The 21,867-nt window shown below is 34.9% G+C and overlaps 1 protein-coding gene across 2 annotated transcripts in view; it reads left to right on the plus strand.

Annotated features, from left to right (window-relative positions):
• The window catches only part of TBC1D12 (TBC1 domain family member 12), a 122,053-nt gene that overhangs the window by 57,664 nt on the left and 42,522 nt on the right, over positions 1-21,867 (plus strand). Inside the window, exons 1-2 of one of the 2 annotated variants that reach the window (XM_031956091.1) lie at positions 14,811-14,829; positions 16,508-16,623. Coding sequence is in view for 1 of the 2 variants with exons in the window: in XM_031956090.1 (XP_031811950.1) it covers positions 16,508-16,623 (116 nt within the window). In the remaining variant the exon portion in view is untranslated. Of the gene's footprint in view, positions 1-14,810; positions 14,830-16,507; positions 16,624-21,867 lie in introns of those variants that run through there. The other variant, XM_031956090.1, reaches the window with a different exon arrangement.

Genomic DNA, 21,867 nt, shown 5'->3' on the forward strand with positions numbered 1-21,867 from the left:
AGCAGTGATAGAGATTGTTCCTTTTTAAAAAGTTTTTGCATTTATTTTGATTTTACTTTTTTCTTTAAAAATATTTTTTATTCCAATACAGAGATAGTTTTTAATATTCACTTTTACAAAACATTGTGCTACAGATTTTTCTCCCTCCTCCCCTCGACATCAGCAATCTGATATAGGTTAAACCTGGCTCATTTCATTCTTTATCAGTTTCACAATTTCTCTTAAATCTTTCTGAGTCTGTCATTTCTTATGGTAGGTATAGTAACATTTTCTTACCTTTCTATAGCATAATTAGTTTAGCCATTGCTTAATAGATGGACAGTCTTTTAGTTTCTAGTTTTTTATAGTTGTAAAAAATTACCATAAACATTTGGTCCTTTTCTTCTTGAATTTCTTTGAGCATAAATCTAATAATATCAATTGGTCCCTGAGTATGCCCACTGTAACTTTTTGGGTATGGTTCAAAATTGCTTTCTAGAATGGTTGAACTTCTTCTATTGTGCCTATTTTCCTGTAGTGTCTGCAACAATATTCATTTCCCCTTTTTGGACATTTTGTCCATGTGACATATGGGCATAAAACTTTAGAATTGTTTTAATTTGTTTTCTTGATGCAAATTATTGATTTGAAGCTTTTCTTCTTATGGTTCTTAATTATTTGTCTTCTCTTTTTGCAAATTACCTGTTTGTATCATTTGACCATTTATGGAATAGCATTTAATCACATTCCTTCTATGTTTTGAATATAAGACTTTTATTATAGAAATTTACTACAAATATTTTTCCAATTTAATTGTTTCCCTTTAAATTCTAATTATATTGATTTTGTTTGTGTAAAATCTTTTCAGGATTTTCATAAAAATTATCTATTTTATTCCCTGTGATCCATTCTAACCCTTATTTGATCAAGAATACTTCCCTTCTCCACACTGTAAAAAAAAAAAAATGACTAATTTCCTGATCTCTAGCTTGGCTTTAATATAACCTTTTATTTTTAGGCCATGTGTTCATTTATTTATTTATTGCTGGGGCAAATTGGGGTTAAGTGACTTGTCCATACAGCCAGGAAGTATTAAGTGTCTGAGGCCAGATTTGAACTCAAGTCCTCCTGTCTTCAGGGCTGGTGCTCTATCCACTATACCAACTAGCTCCCCTCTTTCCCCCCTTCCCCCATGTTCATTTAGAGCTCATCATGGTATATGGTTTGAAATGTTGGTATATAGCTAATTTCTGCCAGACTGTTTTCCAGGTTTCCTCACAGTTTCTATTGAATACCTTTTCCTTAGCCAAGTACTTGGTTGTGCTACTATGATTGATTTCTGGACTTGTTTCCCTATTCTGTTTTCCCTCTTTCCCTCCTTCCCTTCTCCCCCTACCTCCCTCTCTCTTTCCCTCCCTCCCGCCTTTCCTCTTTTCCTCCCTCCATTTCTTCCTTCCTCTCTTCTTCCCTCCCTCCCTCCTTTCCTCCATTGTGAAAAACCATTTGATTTTGGCAATAAAAAGATCATTAGTAACCTTGGAGAGACGAACAGCTTCAGTTGAACTATGAGGTGAGAAGCTGTGTAACCTTAGTGGTTAGAATCTAGTGGGAATAGCTGAACAAATTTTTATCTATGAATGTAATGAAATCTCATGGTGCTATAAGAATTGATGAAAAGGGGCAGAGCCAAGATGGTGGAGAGGACACAGCTTCTTTTTGAGCTCGCCTACTACCCTCACATTAATTACGAAATTCAGCCTCTGAAATAGTGCTGGATTGTCAGAATCCACAAATATTGAGAATGCAGCAAATTACCAGGAGAAGATAATTTCGAAGATCACCAGAAGAGGTCTATTTTGGTGGGGTACAGGAGGTGGCCAGGCACAGACAGAGAAGCAGAGCATGGAGGCCAATGCACGCTGAGAAGACTGGAGGGTGGAGTGCGGTCTCCATGGGGCAGTAAAGACTGCACTACGGAGAATCTATGCGGAGGACTCTACCACAGTATTGGCCACTCTGCCTTGGTTGTAAGTCATTAGATCAGTAAAGAAGTTACAAAATATCCAACACAAATACAAAAGGTAAAGAGTGTACCCCAAAGCCCTGGAGTCTTACAAGACCTGACCACAGCTACCCAGGAACCAAAGTGATTCATCGTGATTGCAGCACAGCCATTGCCATTTCTGGGTGTATGTAGAGGAAGCTTGGAACCTCCTTGCCCTAAAAGCATATCCCAATGTTTTTTTTTTAAAAAAAAAAAAATGAGTAGAAAGGCAAAGCAGGCTTTAACAATAGACAGCTTCTATAGTGAAAGAGAAGAACAGATTTCAAACCCTGAAGAGACTAAAAGCACATTGTCTCCAGATGAAGCCCCCAAAGGGTGATATAACCTGATCCCCACCACATAAGGCTCTCCTACATGAAATTAAAAATGATCTTAAAGGAGAGCTAGAAGAAAAATGGGAAAAGAAAATGAAAACTTTGCAAGAGGGTTTGGAAAAGGCATATGATTCATTAAAAGAAAGATTTGATAAAGTGGAAAAAGAAAACAACTCCTTAAAATGTGAAATGGAAAAGGTAAAGAACTTACAGGAAAACAGAATTTGTGTATTGGAAAAAGAAAATAACAAATAAGGGTTTTTTGTCTGCCTTTATTCACCCTTTTGCACTACAATTTTTCGTCTTCCACAGTAGCCTGCAGGTTGAAAGGATGAGATTGAAGAGAACTCTTGGAAGATGCCTTGTCCCTGCTTCTCATCTTCAGCCTTCTCTTTGTCAGCCTCCTGGACAGTGAGCTCTATGCCTTTTTGCTCACTTGACCTTTGACGTTTGTGATGATGATCTTGTTCTCCTTGCCTGTGCTCTCACCCACTGCAGAAACATTGAGGTTGCCTTTGGGTCCTTGTCAAATGTGACTGCAATCTGATTTCCACTTCTGGGTACAGGGAGGTCCTGTGAGCTCGAGTTTGCTAATAAGCAGGTTGTTATTCATTGTCACTGCTCTCTCTCCTTCATAAACCTGACTAAGCAGCCCAGGCTTGTTACCGAAGGAGGTGGTAAAGGTCTGCATCTGCTTGGTGGAGATGTTCAGAACTGTCATACCTCCTCCAACAGTTTCAGTTCCAAAGGAAAGGGGTGTCACACCCAACAGCACAAGTCCTGCGCATTTTCAGATTTATCTATAGATAAAATGGCAGCCTGGACAGCTGCACCATCAGCACCAGCCTCACCATGGAGGCACTTGTTGAGCACCTCGCCTTTGAAGAAGCTTCTGGATTGTGTGTGTGTGTGTGTGTGTGTGGAAACACTCCCCCCCCTCCCCCCAGATGATGACATGAATCTGATTTATCTAGCTTGGCAGGTAAGTGGCTTTCTTAAGGAGCTTAACTGTAAAGGAAAGGAGTCACCTAGGAATAGAGCTGGCAGTGATGGTTTGACCATGTGAAATTTTTGTTTTTTCTTTTTAAAGGATGACGGAGTGTATTTAAAGGATGACGGCATAAAGGAAGCAACCAGTGGTTGGGGGAGAGAGACATTAGCAAAATTCACTGAAGTTGCATTCAGTAAACAGTTATTACATGCTTATTCTATGCCAGTAACTGAGTGCTGGGATGCAAAAAGAGACAAAGACAGTACCTGCTCTAAAAGAGCTTAACAGCATACAAATGAAAATATACAAAGCAACCTATGTACCAAAGAAAATGAGTTAACAGAGGGAAGACACTGGAATTAAGAGTGGCTGGGAAAGTTTTCCTGTAAATGATGGATTTTCTTTTGGGGTTTAAAAGAAGCCAGGGAGGTCAGTAGATGGATTTGAGAAGGGGGAACATTCCAGGCATGAAGGACAGTCAGAGAAAATGCTCAAAGATGAGAGTTGGAATGTCTTATTCACGAAACAGTCAGGAGACTGGGAACACTGGATCAGAGAGTATTTGTGTTTGGAAGAAAAAGGAAGTAGGTACGAAGGACTTTGGGGGCCAAACAGCACATGTGATCCTGGGGGTGATAGGCAGCCGCCGGACTCTTTTTAGAGATATGTCTTGGGAGCATGGTTGGTGTGGACAGGCCTGGGCTTTAGGAAAGAAAGGTGCATGGTTAGTGGAGGATGAACTGGAGAGGGAAGAGCTGGAGGCAGGCCTACTAAGCAGCAGCTATTTCACTAATAATCTAGGTGTGAGGCGATGATGAGGCCCCTGCCTTAGTGTCGGTGAGAAAAGTGTAAGAGGAGAGTTGGGGATATGCTGTTAGAAATGTGAGTGGAGGAGGGAAAAAGAGTTTGGGACAAAGGGAGTCCATAGAGAGAAGTAAGAAAAAAAGAAAATGTTAGGAATAGCTACATTTATGGAAAATTGCCTTGATGTAGTGAGGGCCGAGTTGAGTTTATAATAAATTTGTGATGGCCCCAAATAGCATGTTGCTTTATATTCTATAGCTATATCTAGCAGCAGAGAAGCAAGGGTAGCCTTAAAAAAATAATGGATTTTAAATTCTTATTCTCTTAATTTTGTATTTTATATTTTTATAAATCTTCACTTCATTATTAAGGGATTACTTTTGTTAGAACATGTTTGGACTAATAATTTATTTACATTTCCTTTTTGTGAAGTATATTCCTTTCTATTCTTATTCTGTAATTGCTGGAAATTTATCATAGCAAGCTTGTTTTAAAAATAATTTATTCAGGTTTTTCTTATTTGTCTTTTATGTTTTTCTTAGTCTAAGAGAAGTATCTTGAGGGCCCAATTATAATTTTACTGTTTTTCTTATTTTAATTTGATTAATTTTTCTGTTTGGTGTTTAGATGTTGTGTCATTCAATAAATTGAGCATTAAATAAAACAAATAGAGCAAAAAATAAAAATAAAATTGAGCATGAAAATTAAAAGTTGTTGCTTTTCATTGTTTCCCCATTTGTCTCTTTTAACCGTGTTTATTTTTACTGTTACCATATTTGAAATTACTTGCTTCTTCCTTTGCTTTATATTTTCTTGAAGTATATTAAAATTCTGCTTTAGCTTTTCAATTAAACACTGAGTGAATACTTATATTACAGGTTTTTTTTAAAAAAAATTTGTTTTTGAATGATACTTTCTAATACATTCTACTGTCTCATTTTGCTTTATGAATGATTTCATCCCATTTATATTCACTTTTATTATTGTTAATCGTGTTTTCTTTCATCAGCTGTTGTATTCTTTTTCTTCTCTTTACTCATAGTTTTAACCTCTCTTCTTGGATTGGGATTTTGGGTTTAGGTGAGTTCCCTTTGACCTTCTTTGAGTGGGATAGGCTAATTTTTGTCCTGAAACTTTGCTGCTGCAGATGTAATCTAGGCGGAGTGGCTGGTCATTTTCCTGGTAATCCTGTGTGGGGTTTTGGCCTCAGTAGGACTGTTTTTGTCTTTCATAATCCTCTCCCCAGACATTGGTTTTAGTCCCTGTTGTAGCCCTGACAGGCTCATGTGGGATGTTGGAGATCAGGAACAGTTTTAGGCTGCATCTCCATACTTTCCCTGAGGTACTGAGTTCATTGATCACATGTTCTGATTCCCAGTGCTCTAAGAGCCCTGCTTATACCTGTCCCCTTGACAGGACAGGGCCAGGATTTATTTTGGGGTCCTTAAATACTAGAGCATGAGCTGGCTGGTGATAGATTTCATGTTCCTCTTTCAAATTCCCTAGGTCTGATTTTAGGAGCTCAAACTCGCTTCCCTTTCTCATATCTGTGCCAGGCGTTATGAATACAAAGGAAGGCAAAAGAGCCTCTCTGGCAAGGAGCTCACAGTGTGACAAGGGAAGTGGTATGCAGATCTGAGTCCTGCACAGGATAATGGACCTTCATCTCAGAGGGAAGGCTGCTATAGAAGGCTTTTTGCAGGAGGTGGGACTTCAGCTGAGAACTGAAGGCAGCCAGGAATTTAGTTCTTAATTTGATGGATTAATTACATTTTGGTACCCTTCATTTTTCAATTTTTGCCCATTTCTCTTTCTGGAGTCCTTTAATGTATGTGTTAGAGTTTATGAGGGAGAAATGGATTTTTTTTGAAGTTTTTCATATTTTATTTTAACCATTATCTTGAGCAAAGGATGTGACATCTCTCTTAAACTTTACTTGTACTTTAATTTTTGAGGGAGTTAAATGTTTCCTTGTTAAGTATTCTGTAAAAGACCTTTTAGAGTTTTCATTTTTCATTTAGGTTTGAATAGAGCTAAATTGATAGGTGAAGTGTTTATTCATTGTTTTCTGTGTGCCTGGAACTTTACTAAGTGGTAGACTTAGTAAAGAGGCCATTATAAATATTATATAGAAAACCTCTGTAGTGATGGCTCAAGTTTATTGTGAATTTTTAGTTAATCCCTGCCCCTTCATGATTCAGTTGAAAAATACTTTAAATATTTTATTTCATGCCATAATCAAGTATTATGAAAGTACTTGTTTCCTGGTTTCCTTAGCTATTTATATGATCTTGGACAAATCCCTTAACCTCCTTTAGTCTTAGTTTTATCATTTAAATGGGACATGTGGACTAGAAGGTCCCAGAGTTTCTTTCAGTTCCAAAATTCTCTTGAGTCTATAATGTTGTAAGACTGGGTTCAGTTTTCCCGACATGGTACTGGTACACTGTCCAAATTTCACAGGCTTATGATGATGAGGTCAGCACAACAGTCCTATAGACCTTCAGTTTGGTAGTCACTCTAATAAAACTTTCTTCTCCCAAACACTGAGCTAGCTTTGGCATCCTACCAGCACCATGCCAGGAAACTGGATCATTTCCAATTGAATTGTCTCGGGAAGACTCTGAAGATCACCTGGCAGGATAAGGCAGCAGACACTGAGGTCCTTTTCTTGAACCAAACTGCCAAGCGTTCCAACTGCTGCAGAGAGTGCACTCCACTGGGCTGGCCATTGTTCAAATGACAAATAGACTATTTCATGGAGAACTCACACGGGACAAGCGCTCACAAGGTCAGAAAAAGTGACACAAGGACATCCTCGGAGTCTTAAGAACTTTAAAATCACTTATATGACACGGGAGACACAGGCACGGGACCATGCAACATGGCGTGCCCTCTTCAGAGAAGGGGTTGGGCTCCATGGGAAAAGCCCAGCAGAAACGTGAGGTGCAAAGCTAGAGAAGCCACCCCCAGTGTTTACAGGGACTGTTTGTCTCCGACCAGTGGCAGAGCACTCCGAGCTCCTATTGGTCTGATCAGCCAGTTGGACACACTGTAATTTAGTGACATCACTCTGACATAGTGATGTCATTTTGATACACTTTGAGGATGAAGGACAACAACCAATCATCAAAATGCAGAAGGACTGGAAAAATAGCCAAGAAGAGTATCCTAGAGAATAAGCTAGGAAAGCATCTACAAATATATGCTTTGAAATAAAGGGGAAAGGAGGAATATATAAGAAACCAAGGAAGTGTTCAGTGATATTGTTGTGGGAAGTAACAACTAAAAGAGTTCTTTTGACTGGCGGGAAAACTGAAAATCAAAAGATCAGTAGGAGATGACCCATGGACCAAGGCAGGAAAGAGCCTTGCCCCTCCATAAACAAAGAAAACTGAAGGCAGGAGGGATGTAACAGTATCAGAGAGCAAAAGCTTGGGATGAGGTACTGCCAAGAAAAGGTTCATGTTTCCAGTCTGTGTCAAGCCAAGCTCCCTTCCACTCCCTGTGCATTTTTAGTTAGCCTTGTATGGTTTACACTTGGAATTTCCTCACCCTGGAATGAAGTTTAATTATTCACTTGAACTTTTTGGTTTAGACTGACATGGAGATGCTAAGAGAGGACATCAGAGAGAATTTGGGAAAGGCTGAGCCCAGTGGTCTGGTTGAAGAGGAAGAAATTTCTCATTGCTTACCTTGGAAGGGTAGCAGCCAAAAGTTACCTTGAACTATAAGCCATTGATAGAAAGACAGGATAGAAAAACAGGTTATGTTGCCTTAACTTAAACAAGCCTTACCTCTTCTTTTCTATTCCCTAGAAGTGTGAGACTTCTGAAGCTTTTCCTCCTAGTTTTCCCTATCCACTAATTTTACTTTCTTCAAAGCGACTTCTCCAATCAGGGATCTAGTTGGAACCCGTTTATAACTTTCATAGTCTGGTTTTTGATATAGATTTTTCTGGCAGGTTGGAGATCTTGCAAAGATTTACATGGATCATTTGATTTAAAGCTGACAGGGATCTTGGAAGTCATTTGTCCTAATTCCCTCATGGTAAAGATGAGGAATCTGAGGCCCAGAACACTTGTTTTAATCTGAGTTTACTTAGGTAGTAAGGACTCAGATCAGGATTTGAATTCACGTATTTTTTATCTCCATTAATGTTTTCCCTGATGGCATGTCTCAACTAAAATCTTCTGTTTTGCAAGAAGTCTTTCCTAGTACTTAATATTTTCTTTCTCTCTCTCTCTCTCTCTCTCTCTCTCTCTCTCTCTCTCTCTCTCTCTCTCTATATATATATATATATATATATATATATATATAATTTCTCATTTCCCCATAATAAATACTTATGCTTGTTGACTGGATGTCACATTCATCTTTGTTTGCAGTGACTAAAGCAAACTGCACTAGTACTCTAAAAAAATATTTAATGTACCATTAGGAAACATATACTTTCTCTTCACCTACTATTAGAATTAAAATTAAGGTAAACTAGACGCAAAGTTCCAAGCATGATCAATTTATTAGTAAAGTGCAAATTTACCAGTTAATTTTGGGGAACGCAGAATAGAGATAGGACTTTGTAAATGAGGAGCAAGTTGTGAAAGGAGTAATCAATATAATTGGTTACAGAACTGAGACTTGGGAGACAATATAATTGTTTGCAACAATCCCTCCTTCCCTCCTGTGCCTAAGAAGTGTTTGAGTCTGTCTGTAAAGTCAGATATGGTGGATCAGGCATCCTTGGAAGATAGCTTGATGTATAGATGCTACACCATGCTCCATGGTATTCACCTGCTTCCCTCAAGGATAGCATATTTCTTTTGAGGCATGAATTGAATAGTTATTAGCAAAATGAGACTTTTAATTTTATTACAATCCAGTTGAATTTCTAATAGAAGTTCAGAGACCATGTGAGCAGTTACAGGACAAAGTTAAAATCAGTTGTAAACAATTCAATAAAAATGATTATAGAATCAATTTAATCTCACTACTATAGCCTCTCTTCTACAATGAAGGTCTTAAAACAAATGAAGAGTTAGGTGTTAATAGAGTGGGAGATGCTCAGTATTTTTTCCATTCTTTTGAGAGAATGATCACTATATTATTATTAATTTTTTTTTGTTTTATCCAGGAACATATTTTGTGTTCATTTGAAAGTCTTCAAACTTCAACAACCATTTTGCTGACTTCCTCTTAGAAGTCCTGTGTAGTTTCTACCTATGTAAGAGATTGAAGACCAGTACTCTAAAGGTTATATTAAAAAATGTGTAACCTGAAATTATCCAACACCCAAGGTTAGGTCCTTTCTTGTGAAAAATATATTTCTTTTCTTTTTGGGTAATTTTATACTGAGAGATATGATATTTTTACAGTCTGATGATTTTGAAATAAATCACTACTCAATCCATCTAGGAAAGTCTAGGGTTTTCCAACATAACAAACCCTTCAGAATGTTTAAGCTTTTTAGAGTTTCTTGATATTTCAGGGTTCAGATCACTGGTGCTCACTCAGGTGCTACACATATGCACTGTGGTAAATATCCTTAAATGTAGGAAAAACCTATTAGGATCATTTTTATTTTAAAAAATGAAGTCTTTTCTCATTTGTTGCACACTTTATTTCTCTTTTACACCAGTTGCCAATCTTATTTTTGTTCATGTCACTTATTGGCACCTTTACTAAGAGAAAGCATGATCATATTCTTAATTTATGTAACATCACATTTTTTTTCTTTTAATTAAGAATGATCTTGGTTAATTGAATGCTTTGATTTAATTCTAATTTTAATAAAGATGCTTTTTGGACTCCTAGTAAAATCAGTAATGGTTTCTCTAAGTGTTATCAAATAGAACCAGGACTGACATTTTTCTTCGTATAAATGTTCATTGCTTTCAACCCTGGCATTTTATATTGTATTGTTCTTTCTCTCTTCATGTAAAATTTTATATGTTGAAATGACATAAAAATACCTTCCATTAATACATATTCTTTAGCATAATGTTTTACTTATAATTGTAAATCAAATACAAGGAAATTCAACCACAATTTATTGTAATATGTAGTAGTAATGCTTTTTGGTATTACTGAAACAGGAGCTCCAAATTTTAAAAGTAGCTAAAAATGACAAGAAACTGGCAAAGATGGTTTCTGGCAAACTTTAATTGCTTAGGAAAGCAGGATTTCCTGGATGGGGAGGGGAAGGGGAGTGTTACTTAGTCCCTTAATGTGATCGTAACTGTCTAAAAATTGTATCTTGTTCTGGTCACCCTTACCCATCTCCCTTCTGGTTAGTATAGTTAGTTTATAAGTTGCCAGTGTAAAGGGGGGCAGTTAAGAAGTAAGATTTTAAAGGAGAATTTGGGAGTCACTTACTCATGACTTTTTAGTCCTATGATTTCAGAGAAGCTCTAAACTTAACTCTAAGTTGGCATGGATACAAGTTAGCCTGCCCTTTACCTACACCTGTAAAAACGAACACCCAAAATTCCTGCTCACTTTCCCCCCCTCCTTTCATTTCTGAGTGCTTCCAACCCCAGTATGAGTGATCCTCTGGGCCTCTGCCCCATCTCCATTCTCTTCCCTCTGCTGCCTGTCAGGCACTTGTCCCTGTCCCCACACTCCCCCTTTGGGGTCTCTATGTGCTGTTTCCCTCTGCACTCTCTTGCGCCATGTGTGATTGAAGCCTTAACCCCTTACTGCCATCATATTCTTCCTGGCGAGTACCCAAAGAACCAGCATGTCTGCCCCCATTTCATAATTTCATTAAATTAATTAGCACTAAAAAGGTGGCAGCCCTTTTTGTAATGGCTAGAAACTGGAAATTGAAGGGATGCCCATGAATTGGAAAATGGTTGGGTAAATTGTGGTATATGAATGTTATGGAATATTATTGTTCTATAAGAAATGACCAGCAGGATGAATACAAGGGAGGCTTGGAGAGACTAACATGAACTGATGCTGAGAGAAATGAGCAGAAACAGATCATTATACACTTCAATAACAATAATACATGAGGATCATTTCTGATGGACGTGGTTCTTTTCAACAATGAGAGGATCCAAATCAGTTCCAATTCATTTGTAATGAACAGAACCAGCTACACCCAGAGAAAAAACACTTGGGAAATGAGTATGGACCACAACATAACATTTCTTCTCTTTCTGTAAATATTTGCTTGCATTTTTGTTTTTTTTCTTCTCAGATTATTTTTACCTTTCTAAATCCTATGCAACAGATAACTGTATAAATGTGTACACATATATTGTATTTAACATATACTTTAACATATTTAATATGTATGGGACTACCTGCCATCTAGGGGAGGGGGTGGGAGGAAGGATGGGAAAAGTTGGAACAGAAGGTTTTGCAAGGATCAATATTGAAAAATTACCCGTGCATGTTTTCTCAATAAAAAGCTATAATAAAAAAATAAAATTAAAAAATAAATACATTAGTACTTCATCATTCTAGATGTTGAGACCAAGTGACATCATAACTGAGATTACACTAAGAGTGATGACTTCATGTCATCATGCTTAGTAGGTAATGCATACTTCTGATAAAGAAAATAGAGTAAACACATTTGGTCTTGTGTCTCCCTGAACTGGCAGCTTTCAGTAAAGAACGCCACCAAAATTTAAAGAGGTTACACTTTGCTTTGCATCTAAAGTTGATATTCCTATTTGCATGAATGGATATAGATTAGGTTCTGTAGTTTAAAATGTACTAAATTCAGTAAGTGACAACCACTGGCCAGTTCTGTTCTCCATGAATTTTTCTTTGAAGAAACTTAAATTTTCCTACCAATTTTACACAATATAAAAAAACAATTTTAAACATTTATTTGTTTTTTAATTTTTGAGTTCCCAATTTTTTCTCAACTTTTCATTTTTTCCCCTCCCTGACATATTAAGCAATTTGATACAGGCTATTAATGTTTAACTGCTGAAGTTGAATGAAATTAAGGCCATCTAGAGACAGCATTGTATAGGAGAAAGAGCTATGGACTTAGGTAAGATGTGTTCAGTAGTATTTTATTTTCTAAATATATGTAAAGATAGTTTTCAGTATTCATTTTTGTAAAAACTTTTCTAAGTTTTTCTCCTACCCCTTTGCTTCCCTTTCCCCTTAGTTAGCATTCAATTCTGATATAGGTTAAATATGTGCAATCCTTTTAAACATAAGTCCATATTTGTCATGTACAACAAAAGTCAAACCAAAAGGGGAAAAAAATAAACAAAAAGCAAAAATACTATGCTTTGATCCACATTCAATCTCCATAGTTTTCTCGGAAAGTAATTGGCATTTTGCATCCTAAGTCTATTGGAATTGCCTTGAATCACCACATTGTTGAGAAGAGCCAAGTCTATCACAGTTGATCATCACATTATCTTCTCGTTACTGTGTACAATGTTCTCTGGTTTCTGCTTACTCACCCAGCATCAGTTCATGTAAGTCTTTCCAGACTTTTCTGAAATCATCATTTCTTATAGAACAATGATATTCCATTACATTTATATACCATAACTTATTTAGTCATTCCCCAACTGATGGGCATCCACTCAGTTTTTAGTTCCTTGCCACTGCAAAAAGGGCTACTGCAAACATTTTTGCACATGTGGTTTCTTTTCCCTCTTTTGTGATCTTTTTGGGATATAGACTGCTAAATCAAAGGGTATGCACTCTTTTATAGCCCTTTGGTCATAATTCCAAATTGCTTTCTAGAATGGTAGGATTGTTTCCCAACTTCACCAACAGTGTATTAGTGTTTCAATTTTCCCACTTCCCCTCCAACATATATCATTATCTTTTCCTCTTATTTTGTTAAGAGTTGTCTTAATCTGCATTTTGATGAGATGTGTTCAGATTACTCTTTAAATGTTTATTAGGTTTTGTGACAATGGACAAGTCATTTCTTCTTTTGAACCTTTTTTTCCTACTCCTAATATCTGCAACTAATAGGGTATTGTCAGTATCAAAAGTACTATGAAAAATACTTTATAAATTTAAAAGTATTAAATATCAGTTATTGCATCATAGAACAAAGAGGAATTAATCTCAGTATCACTGTTTAAAAAATAGCAATTGAATGTTTGTTAGTAATAGTCTACTAAATCCAACTTCTTTCTCTGATCTATATTTCTATTCTCTCCTTGCTTGCCCATCAATTGGAGAATGAATTGTGGTATATAAATATTATGGAATATTGTTGAAGAAATAAAAGGATGAATTCAGAAAAACCGGAAATTAGATGAACTGATGCAGTGAAAGGCAGGACCAGGAGATCATTATATATATTTCAACAACAATACTATATATGATAATCAATTTGATGGATGTGGCCATCTCAAGCAATGAGATCAACCAAATCAGTTCCAACAGAGCAGTAATGAATTTTTTTTTTTTAATTTTTTTTATTTAATAGCCTTTTATTTACAGGATATATACATAGGTAACTTTACAGCATTAACATTTAAATCTTGTTCCAATTTTCACCTTCCCCCCCCCTCCCTAAATGTCAGGATAAGTGTTAAAAATATTTAAAATATAACTTAGATAAAAAGTATAATGGAAATTTTTTGCTGTACAAAAGTAGCCAATTATTGTACAATTGCTTAGGGAAATCAAAATGCAGGTGTGCATAACTAGGGATTGGGAAATTAATGTAATGGTTTTAGTCATCCCCAGGTTCTTTTTCTGGGATAGCTAGTTCAGTTCATTCTGCTCCATTAGAAATGATTTGGGGATCTGTTTGTGAGGATGGCCTGATCCATCAGAATGGTCATCATCTATATTTTTGGGGTATATAATGATCTCCTGGTCCTGCTCATTTACTAGCATCAGTTGTTAAGTCTCAGGCCTTTTAAATCATCCTGTTGGTCATTTCTTAAAAAATTTCCTTTTTTTTCCTTTTTATTAGCCATTCTCCAACTGTGGACATCCATTTCAGTTTCCAGTTTCTACCACTAAAAAAGGGCTGCCACAAACATTCTGCACATACGGTCCTTTCCCTTCTTTATAATCTCTTTGGGATATAATCCCATTTTTCCTGCTGGCGGTATCAAGTTTGATAACTTTTGACATAGTCAAACACTGCCAAAATGGTTGGATTGTTCAAACCCACCAACAATGAATAAGCCGTTTTCCCAATCCCCTCCAAAATCATCATTATTTTTCCTGTCATCTTGAATCGCAGGTGTGTATTATCTTAGAGTTGTATTAATTTGCATTTTCTGATTTAATGACGGACATCTTTTCATAGACTAGAAAAGTTTCAATTTTTCTCTAGTTTCTGTTCATTCCTTTGACCATTTTTCAATTGGAGAATTTGATTTTTTATAAATTAGAGAATTTCATATTTTTAAATAGGTTTATCAAACCTTTGACTTAAAATATTTTCCCAGTTTTTCTTCCTTCTAATCTTTCTGTTTAGTTTTGTTTGTACAAAAATTTTCAGTTTGGTATTCGAAATTTTCTTTTTTGTGACGTAAGATCTTTGTTCTGCTTTTGGTCATAAAATTTCCCCTTCCACAGGTCTGGAGGTAAACTTCCTATTTCCTCTAATTTATTAATAATTTCAATGCCGGTATGAAATTTTATTATTTGGTTCTGTTAAGTATGGATCAATCCTATTTTCCATATTAGTTTCAATTTTCCAGCAATTTTATCAAACAGTAAGTTCTTATCCCAAAAGTGGGATCTTTGGGTTTTCAAAACTAGGTTGCTATTTTGTTGATTTTTATCCCTTTGAACCTAATCTATTCCATGATCAACTAATCTATTCCTTGCCAATACCAAAAGTTTTGGTAACTGCTGCTCTATAATATAATTTTAGATCTGGTACAGTAAACCATCATTTATTTTTTCATTAATTTTGAAATTTTGACCTTTTGTTTTCCATATAACTTTGTTTTTTTTCAGGTCATTAAAATAGTTTTTTTAGTCGTTGGTTGCTAAATAAATAGATTAGTTTGGTTATTTATCTAATTATTTTGCTCCATCCAAGAGATTTAATATTTTTCAGTTGGTTAGATCAGATTAATTTTTGAAAAGTGGTTGTTTTTGTTTAAAGTTTCTAACCCCTTGGCAGATAGATTCCAAATATTTTATATTACGTATTACTTTTGGAATTTCTCTTTGTAACTCTGACTGTTGGATTTTGTTAGTGATATATAAGAATGCTGATGACTTATGTGGGTTTATTTTATAACCAGCAACTTTGCTAAAGTTGTGGATTATTTCTAATAACTTTTTAGCAGAATCTCTGGGGTTCTCTAAGTATACCATCATGTCATCGGCAAAGAGTGATAATTTGGCTTCCTCATTGCCTATTCTTATTCCTTTAATCTCTTTCTCAGCTCTTATTGCTATAGCTAGAGCAGTAATGAATTGAACTAGCTACACCCGGAGAAAGAATTCTGGGAGATGACTATGAACCATTACATAGAATTTCCAATCCCTATATTTTTGTCCGCCTGAATTTTTGATTTCTTTCACAGGCTAATAGTACACTATTTCAAAGTCCGATTTCTTTTTGTACAGCAAAATAACTGTATGGACATGTATACTTATATTGTATTTAGTTTATATTTAACATATTTAACATGTATTGGTCAACCTGCCATCTGGGGGAGGGGATGGGGGGAAGGAGGGGAAAATTTGGAACAAAAGGTTTGGCAATTAATTGTCAATGCTATAAAATTACCCATGCATATAACTTGTAAATAAAAAGCTATTAAAAAAAAAAAAAAAGAATCATAGGCCCATAGCTTTGAGACCAAGGTTATCAAATAACCTTGATGTGATTACCTGAGTTAATTCAGTTTAAAATTTCTTTATCTAGCATCTGAAAATCTGATTAATTCCACTGGATGGGCCAATGTGATTTTAAAACTTGGTGTTTTTCTTTATACTAACTGGTTTATCACCAAATAATGTAGATGATCACTTCATTACTTTGTGATTTTTAAGTGTGTATCAACATTTAAACAGTATATTTGTTTATTTCTAATGAGACTAGATTGCAATGTCATCTAAATTAAGAGCTGAACACCATGTTTTTGATATATAAGTAAAAAAATTTTGGATTATTTCATTACTTTTTGTGGGAGGGATTGGTGACTGTCAGTTATATGAATTTGATACATTACATAACAAGTTACATAATTACTCTGTTTATTTTTAAAATTTCTTCTAGTTTTTAAGTTTTTTTCTTATTCATATGAAAGTTGTAAGTTAATATATACATATTTCCATACTAAAACATCTTGTCTTTGATAACTAAATGTTAGCAATTAAATAAAAGTTTAAAATGTAAAATTTTTGAATAATATTTATTATTTTAAACTTTAGGAATATGAAGCACGAACAGGAAGGACATGTAAACCTCCACTTCCATCCACAAGACGTAAAAATTTTGAATTTGAACCACTTTCAACCACTGCTCTCATTCTTGAGGACCGACCATCGTAAGTATTTTAGTGATTGTTAGCAGTATTATTCATACTTTTAATTCTAGAATGATTCATCTGTCTTATCACACTAAAAGTATTTAGCATTCTTGCTTTTGAATTTGACATTATATTTGACAAATTGTTTTTGAAAAAAATCATTCCCGAAAGATGTCCTTTTAAGAAAAAACTACATTGTTGATTCAGAAGTCAGGAGTAGATTCTGTAGGTGTTGGCTTGAGTTAGACAATGAAGCATTAAAAATATTTTTCCACAGTTTATAATCTAAAAGAATTTTTCAGAGCAAAATCCAGCTTTTCTGTCTTTGAGTTTGACTGTCAGTCTTCTCTGTCAGATTTTCTGTCTTAAGTTCATTTTAAAAAGTAAATTTTTATTCATAGCTTCTTTATTTATGTCATCTAAATCTCTGTCTCCCCATCTTGCAAGAGATACCATCCAAAATAAAGAATTAAAAAAAAAAAAAAAAAAGCAATAATAGCACATCAAAAAGTCTTACATTTCATATATACTATATTCTGTCCTTAGAGCCTCCCACTTCAAAGAAGTGGAATGGTGTGTCATCTCATATCTATTCTTTGGGGCCAAGCTTGGTCAGTATCATTTTGGATTATTCATTTTCTATTATTTTGTTGTCCTTTTCGTTTCCAGTATTATTTTGTATATTGTTTCCCTGGTTCTGCTTACTTTTTATGTCGGTTCATCTCATTCATTATTTCTTACAATACAATAATATATTCATGACAACATTTTTTATAATACACCAATGTTCCAGCACATCAATATATACATACCTTTTAATGGTTTAATTGATGGGCATTTCTTATTTTTTTTACTGCTTTTTTTCTTCTACTTTTTTTTACTACTTCACTTTACTACTTCAAAAAATGTTATTGTAATATTTTGGTGTATATAGAGCCTTTTTTTTTAAACCTCTTTGGATTATATGCTAGATTGGAAGCTTTAGGTCAGAGGGTATAGGCATTTTAATTACTTCATGTAATTCTAATTTATTTTCCCATAATGGTTGTAATTCATAGTTCTACCAGCAGCTTATTACAGTGCCCATCTTTCTATAACTTACATCTCTTTCACATCAACTATTCTTATCTTTTGTCAACTTTGTCAGTGTGTTCACTATACTTCTGGGATATTTTAATTTGCATTTCTCTTATAATTAGTGATTAGCACAGTGGGAGGGCTGCATTAATGAAATGAGAAATAGGTGGCGAAGATCTCCCTCATTCATAAGCAGACAGTTAAAAAATGATTACAATTAGAAGCTGGGCCAAAATTCACTACACATCAAATAAAATTTCAGTTTTCTTTTGTTTTGTTTTAATTTATCTCCTACCAGATGAATACCAGAGAGTTCCTCTATGTTCTCCATTTAAGGTTCCCCTAAAGCTTAGGGGAACAATTTTTTCATTTCCCACCCAGTTGCAGTCTTTTGGACATCATGTAACTCCTTTTTTTATTACTTATGTGATATGAATGATGTTATTGAATTATGGTTATTTCGGTTATAACTTTTAAGGACCCTAGTTTTGATATGCAGAAGAGGCACTTTGTTGTAAAATACATTTTAGGGGGTAGTATTTTGTTATACTAAATTCAGTCATTTAAGTCAAACTAATTTTTTAAAAATAATAGCTTTTTATTTTCAAAATACACACAAAGATAAGTTTTCAACATGTATTCTTGCAAAACCTTGTGTTCCTAATTTTTCTCCCTTCCTTCTTCCCACCCCCACCCCCAGATAGCAAGCAATCCAATATAGGTTAAACATGTATAGTTCTTCTAAACATATTTCCACATTTGTCATACTACATAAAGAAAATCATATCAAAAAGGAAAAAAAGAGAATAAAAAAGCCAGCATACAACAACAAAAAAGGTGAAAATAGTATTATTATGACGCATATTCAGTCCCCATGGTGCTTTTTCTGATGCATGGCTCTCTCTATCACAAGTCTTGGAAATGGCCTGAATCACCTCATTATTGATATATATATATATATATATATTTTTTTTTTTTTGCTGAGGCAATTGAGGTTAAGTGACTTGCCCAGGGTCACACAGCTAGGAAGTATTAAGTGTTTAAAACCAGATTTGAACTCAGGTCCTCCTGACTTCAGAGCTGATGCTGTATCCACTGTGCTACCTAACTGCTCCATCACCTCATTATTGACAAGAACCAAGTTCATCAGAGTTGATCATCTATGTCAAATTATTATAATAAGCACAGTAATTTGGAATATTTTAATGGTTCCCCAAAACAAGACTCATTGTTTATTTTATTTTTAAATGATCTTTTATTCTGTATTCACCCCATTACATGTTAAAACAATTTTTAAAAATTTATTCCTTTCCACCACCTCCCTCCCTTTCCTCTTCCCTGAGATGGTAAGCCATATGATATGTTATACATGCACCGATATGTAAAACGTTTTCATCTTAATCATTTTGTACAAGAAGACTTGAACAAAAAAAGAAAAGAAATGAAATAAAGTGAAAAATAGCATGCTTCAGTCTATATTCAGACAATATCAGATCTTTCTCCGAAAGTGGATAGCCCATTTCATCATGAGTCCTTTGGGATTGTCTTGGATCATTGAATGCTGAAAATAGCCAAGTCATTCACTGTTCTTCACAGAAGGTTGCTGTTACTGGGTGCAACTTTCTATTGTTTCTGCTCACTTTGCATCAGTTCTTGTAAGAAAGACTCATATTTTTAATGCCAGTTGTCTTCTGGCATAGGTGTATCCTTGAACAATCTTCTTTACAAAGAAATGAAAATGAACTTCTAGATGACACGGTCATGATGAGCAGGCTGCAGTGCATCACAAACCAGGATTTTCAAAGACAGGTGGTATAAGTGATGTCATCTAAGAAACAAATGAGGGAAAAAAAGACATGGGCCAGACACTTGATACAAAATGAGGGAGAAATCCCGTGGACTGCCCAGACAAAGAAATTGATAGCAAATTTCTCGAGTCATGATCTGTCTCATATCCTCTGCCTGGTGGACTACAATCCTGCCTCACTAATTGACTATTGTACATTTCAGTGTGGATGATCCAGAGATGTTTTAAACTCACTGGGGCCAAAATGGAACTCATAATTTTATACCCCAAATCTACCCTTCTCCTAGATTTCCAGTTTCCAAGGCTCCCGCTCCCAGTTTTGTAACATCAGCATTATTCTCAGCTCTAAATTTTCCTTTACTCTCCATATTCAATCAGTTACCAAATCTTGCTGTTTTTGTCTGGACTCATAGGTAGGCCCTCATCACCTCTTAGAATCACTATAGATTCCTAATTGATCTCCTATTCATATTTCTCCCCACAGCTTTAAGAATAGATCTGACTTGTCACTTTCTTCTTAGATCTCTGTGGCTGACTATGAAATTTTAGCTTTCCATGCTTTGTATTTTCCATACTCTTTTTACCACTCTAAAATATGTTGAAGAGGTATTGTAGGCTTAATTGGGCAAGATTCTAATTAATATATGCACTTAATATTTAATAAGCTAAACATCAGGGCATAAACTAGTCAACTTTTCCAGAGAGAGATGGGAAAGGGTGGTCAGGGTTAGAAGGACATTGAACAAAACAGGTTTAGGAGTCAGTTGGTCAAAAGGTATATAAGGTAAGGCAATCTTAGGACCTTAGGAAATACATGGATGAGTAGTTTCTCTTAGAACCCAGGGATCATATTTTTCTACCTGGGTGTCTTGATTGTTAGATATGGATAATAAAACTATTTTCTGGCTTGTCTTGAAATTGTCACTCTTAAAAACACACTTAAAGAGATATTGCCACAGCCGGCAATATTTTGTAGGGAAGTGTCAGGTATTTTAAGCCTCATTCTAGTCCCCAGTGAAGGAGGGTCAGTCATACTAAGGATGTCTAATAGGCAGTTCCAGATTTTGTTGTCAAATATGACATTATGCCCAGTAGAGTTTTTTTTTTTTTTCCTCGCCAAGTAAATAGAATGGGTCAAGATGGGGAAGGGCTCTGTCAATAAAAAGTTAGTATAATAATAATAAAAAAAAAAGATGGGGAAGGGGTAGGGAAGGCCTTTGTTGGTATATTTTTCATGTTTTTTTTTTTTGTATGCCAACGCAAGATACTTTTGAATGTATTGCTTTTGCCATGGAAGTGTCAGATTTTCTAGTTTTCTGAGTAGATTATAATATGAAGTTGTGCAGTGAGAGCATAACATTCTATTGCCAACTATATAAAACATTAGTGGCCTTTTTGAGCAAATCTTTTAGATACTCTACTATATGTATTAGAAAAATTGCATGCTGCACAAAACACACAAAAGATATTGTAGTCAGGATAATCTGTAGAAAATTTTAAAATACGGATAAATTTAAGGGAGGTTTGCTAACTATTTTATCGCACCTGGATCTCAGTTTCTTTATAAAATGAGTGATTGAAGCAGATGATAGCTTAAGATTTCTCTAAGCTCTAACATATTTGATGTGATTTTGTTTTGTAATTCACTTTAAAAGAACCTGATAAAAATCAACTTCAAGCTTCTTTATCACTCCTTTGAAGTGCAATAACAGTAATGCTCATAGTTTATACTTATGTAGACCTTTGTAATTAAAAGGGATTTATGTGTATTGTTTTATTGGATTTTCATGATAATCCTGAGAAATATGTTAGTATGAATATTGCTACCCGATTTTATAGATAAGAAGCTTTGGCTCATAGAAGGCAAGTCTGTGACATGAGAATAATGATGTGTGAATCTGCAATAATCAGTAACTTTGTTTTTATTTATTTATTTATTTTTTTATTTAATAGCCTTTTATTTACAGGATATATACATGGGTAACTTTACAGCATTAACAATTGCCAAACCTCTTGTTCCAATTTTTCACCTCTTACAATAATCAGTAACTTTGATATGGTTTCAGTTTTTGACAGTAATAGTCATATATATTTGTTTATACTGACATGAGACACTCAGAATATTTTATTTTGGCCAGTTAAAACAAAAACAAGCCCTTATTCTATGTTTGGTCCTCTGGTTAAATACTGAATTTTGTGTCATTTTTAGTGCTTTATTTTGTTGGTTTTAATTGTGTTTAAGAATGGCTATTTTTTCTTTTTTTTTTTTTTTTTTTTTTTTTTTTTTTTAAATTTAATAGCCTTTTATTTACAGGATATATACATGGGTAACTTTACAGCATTAACAATTGCCAAACCTCTTGTTCCAATTTTTCACC

Source organism: Sarcophilus harrisii, chromosome 2, assembly GCF_902635505.1.
Source record: "Sarcophilus harrisii chromosome 2, mSarHar1.11, whole genome shotgun sequence".
Taxonomy (NCBI): Eukaryota; Metazoa; Chordata; class Mammalia; order Dasyuromorphia; family Dasyuridae; genus Sarcophilus; species Sarcophilus harrisii.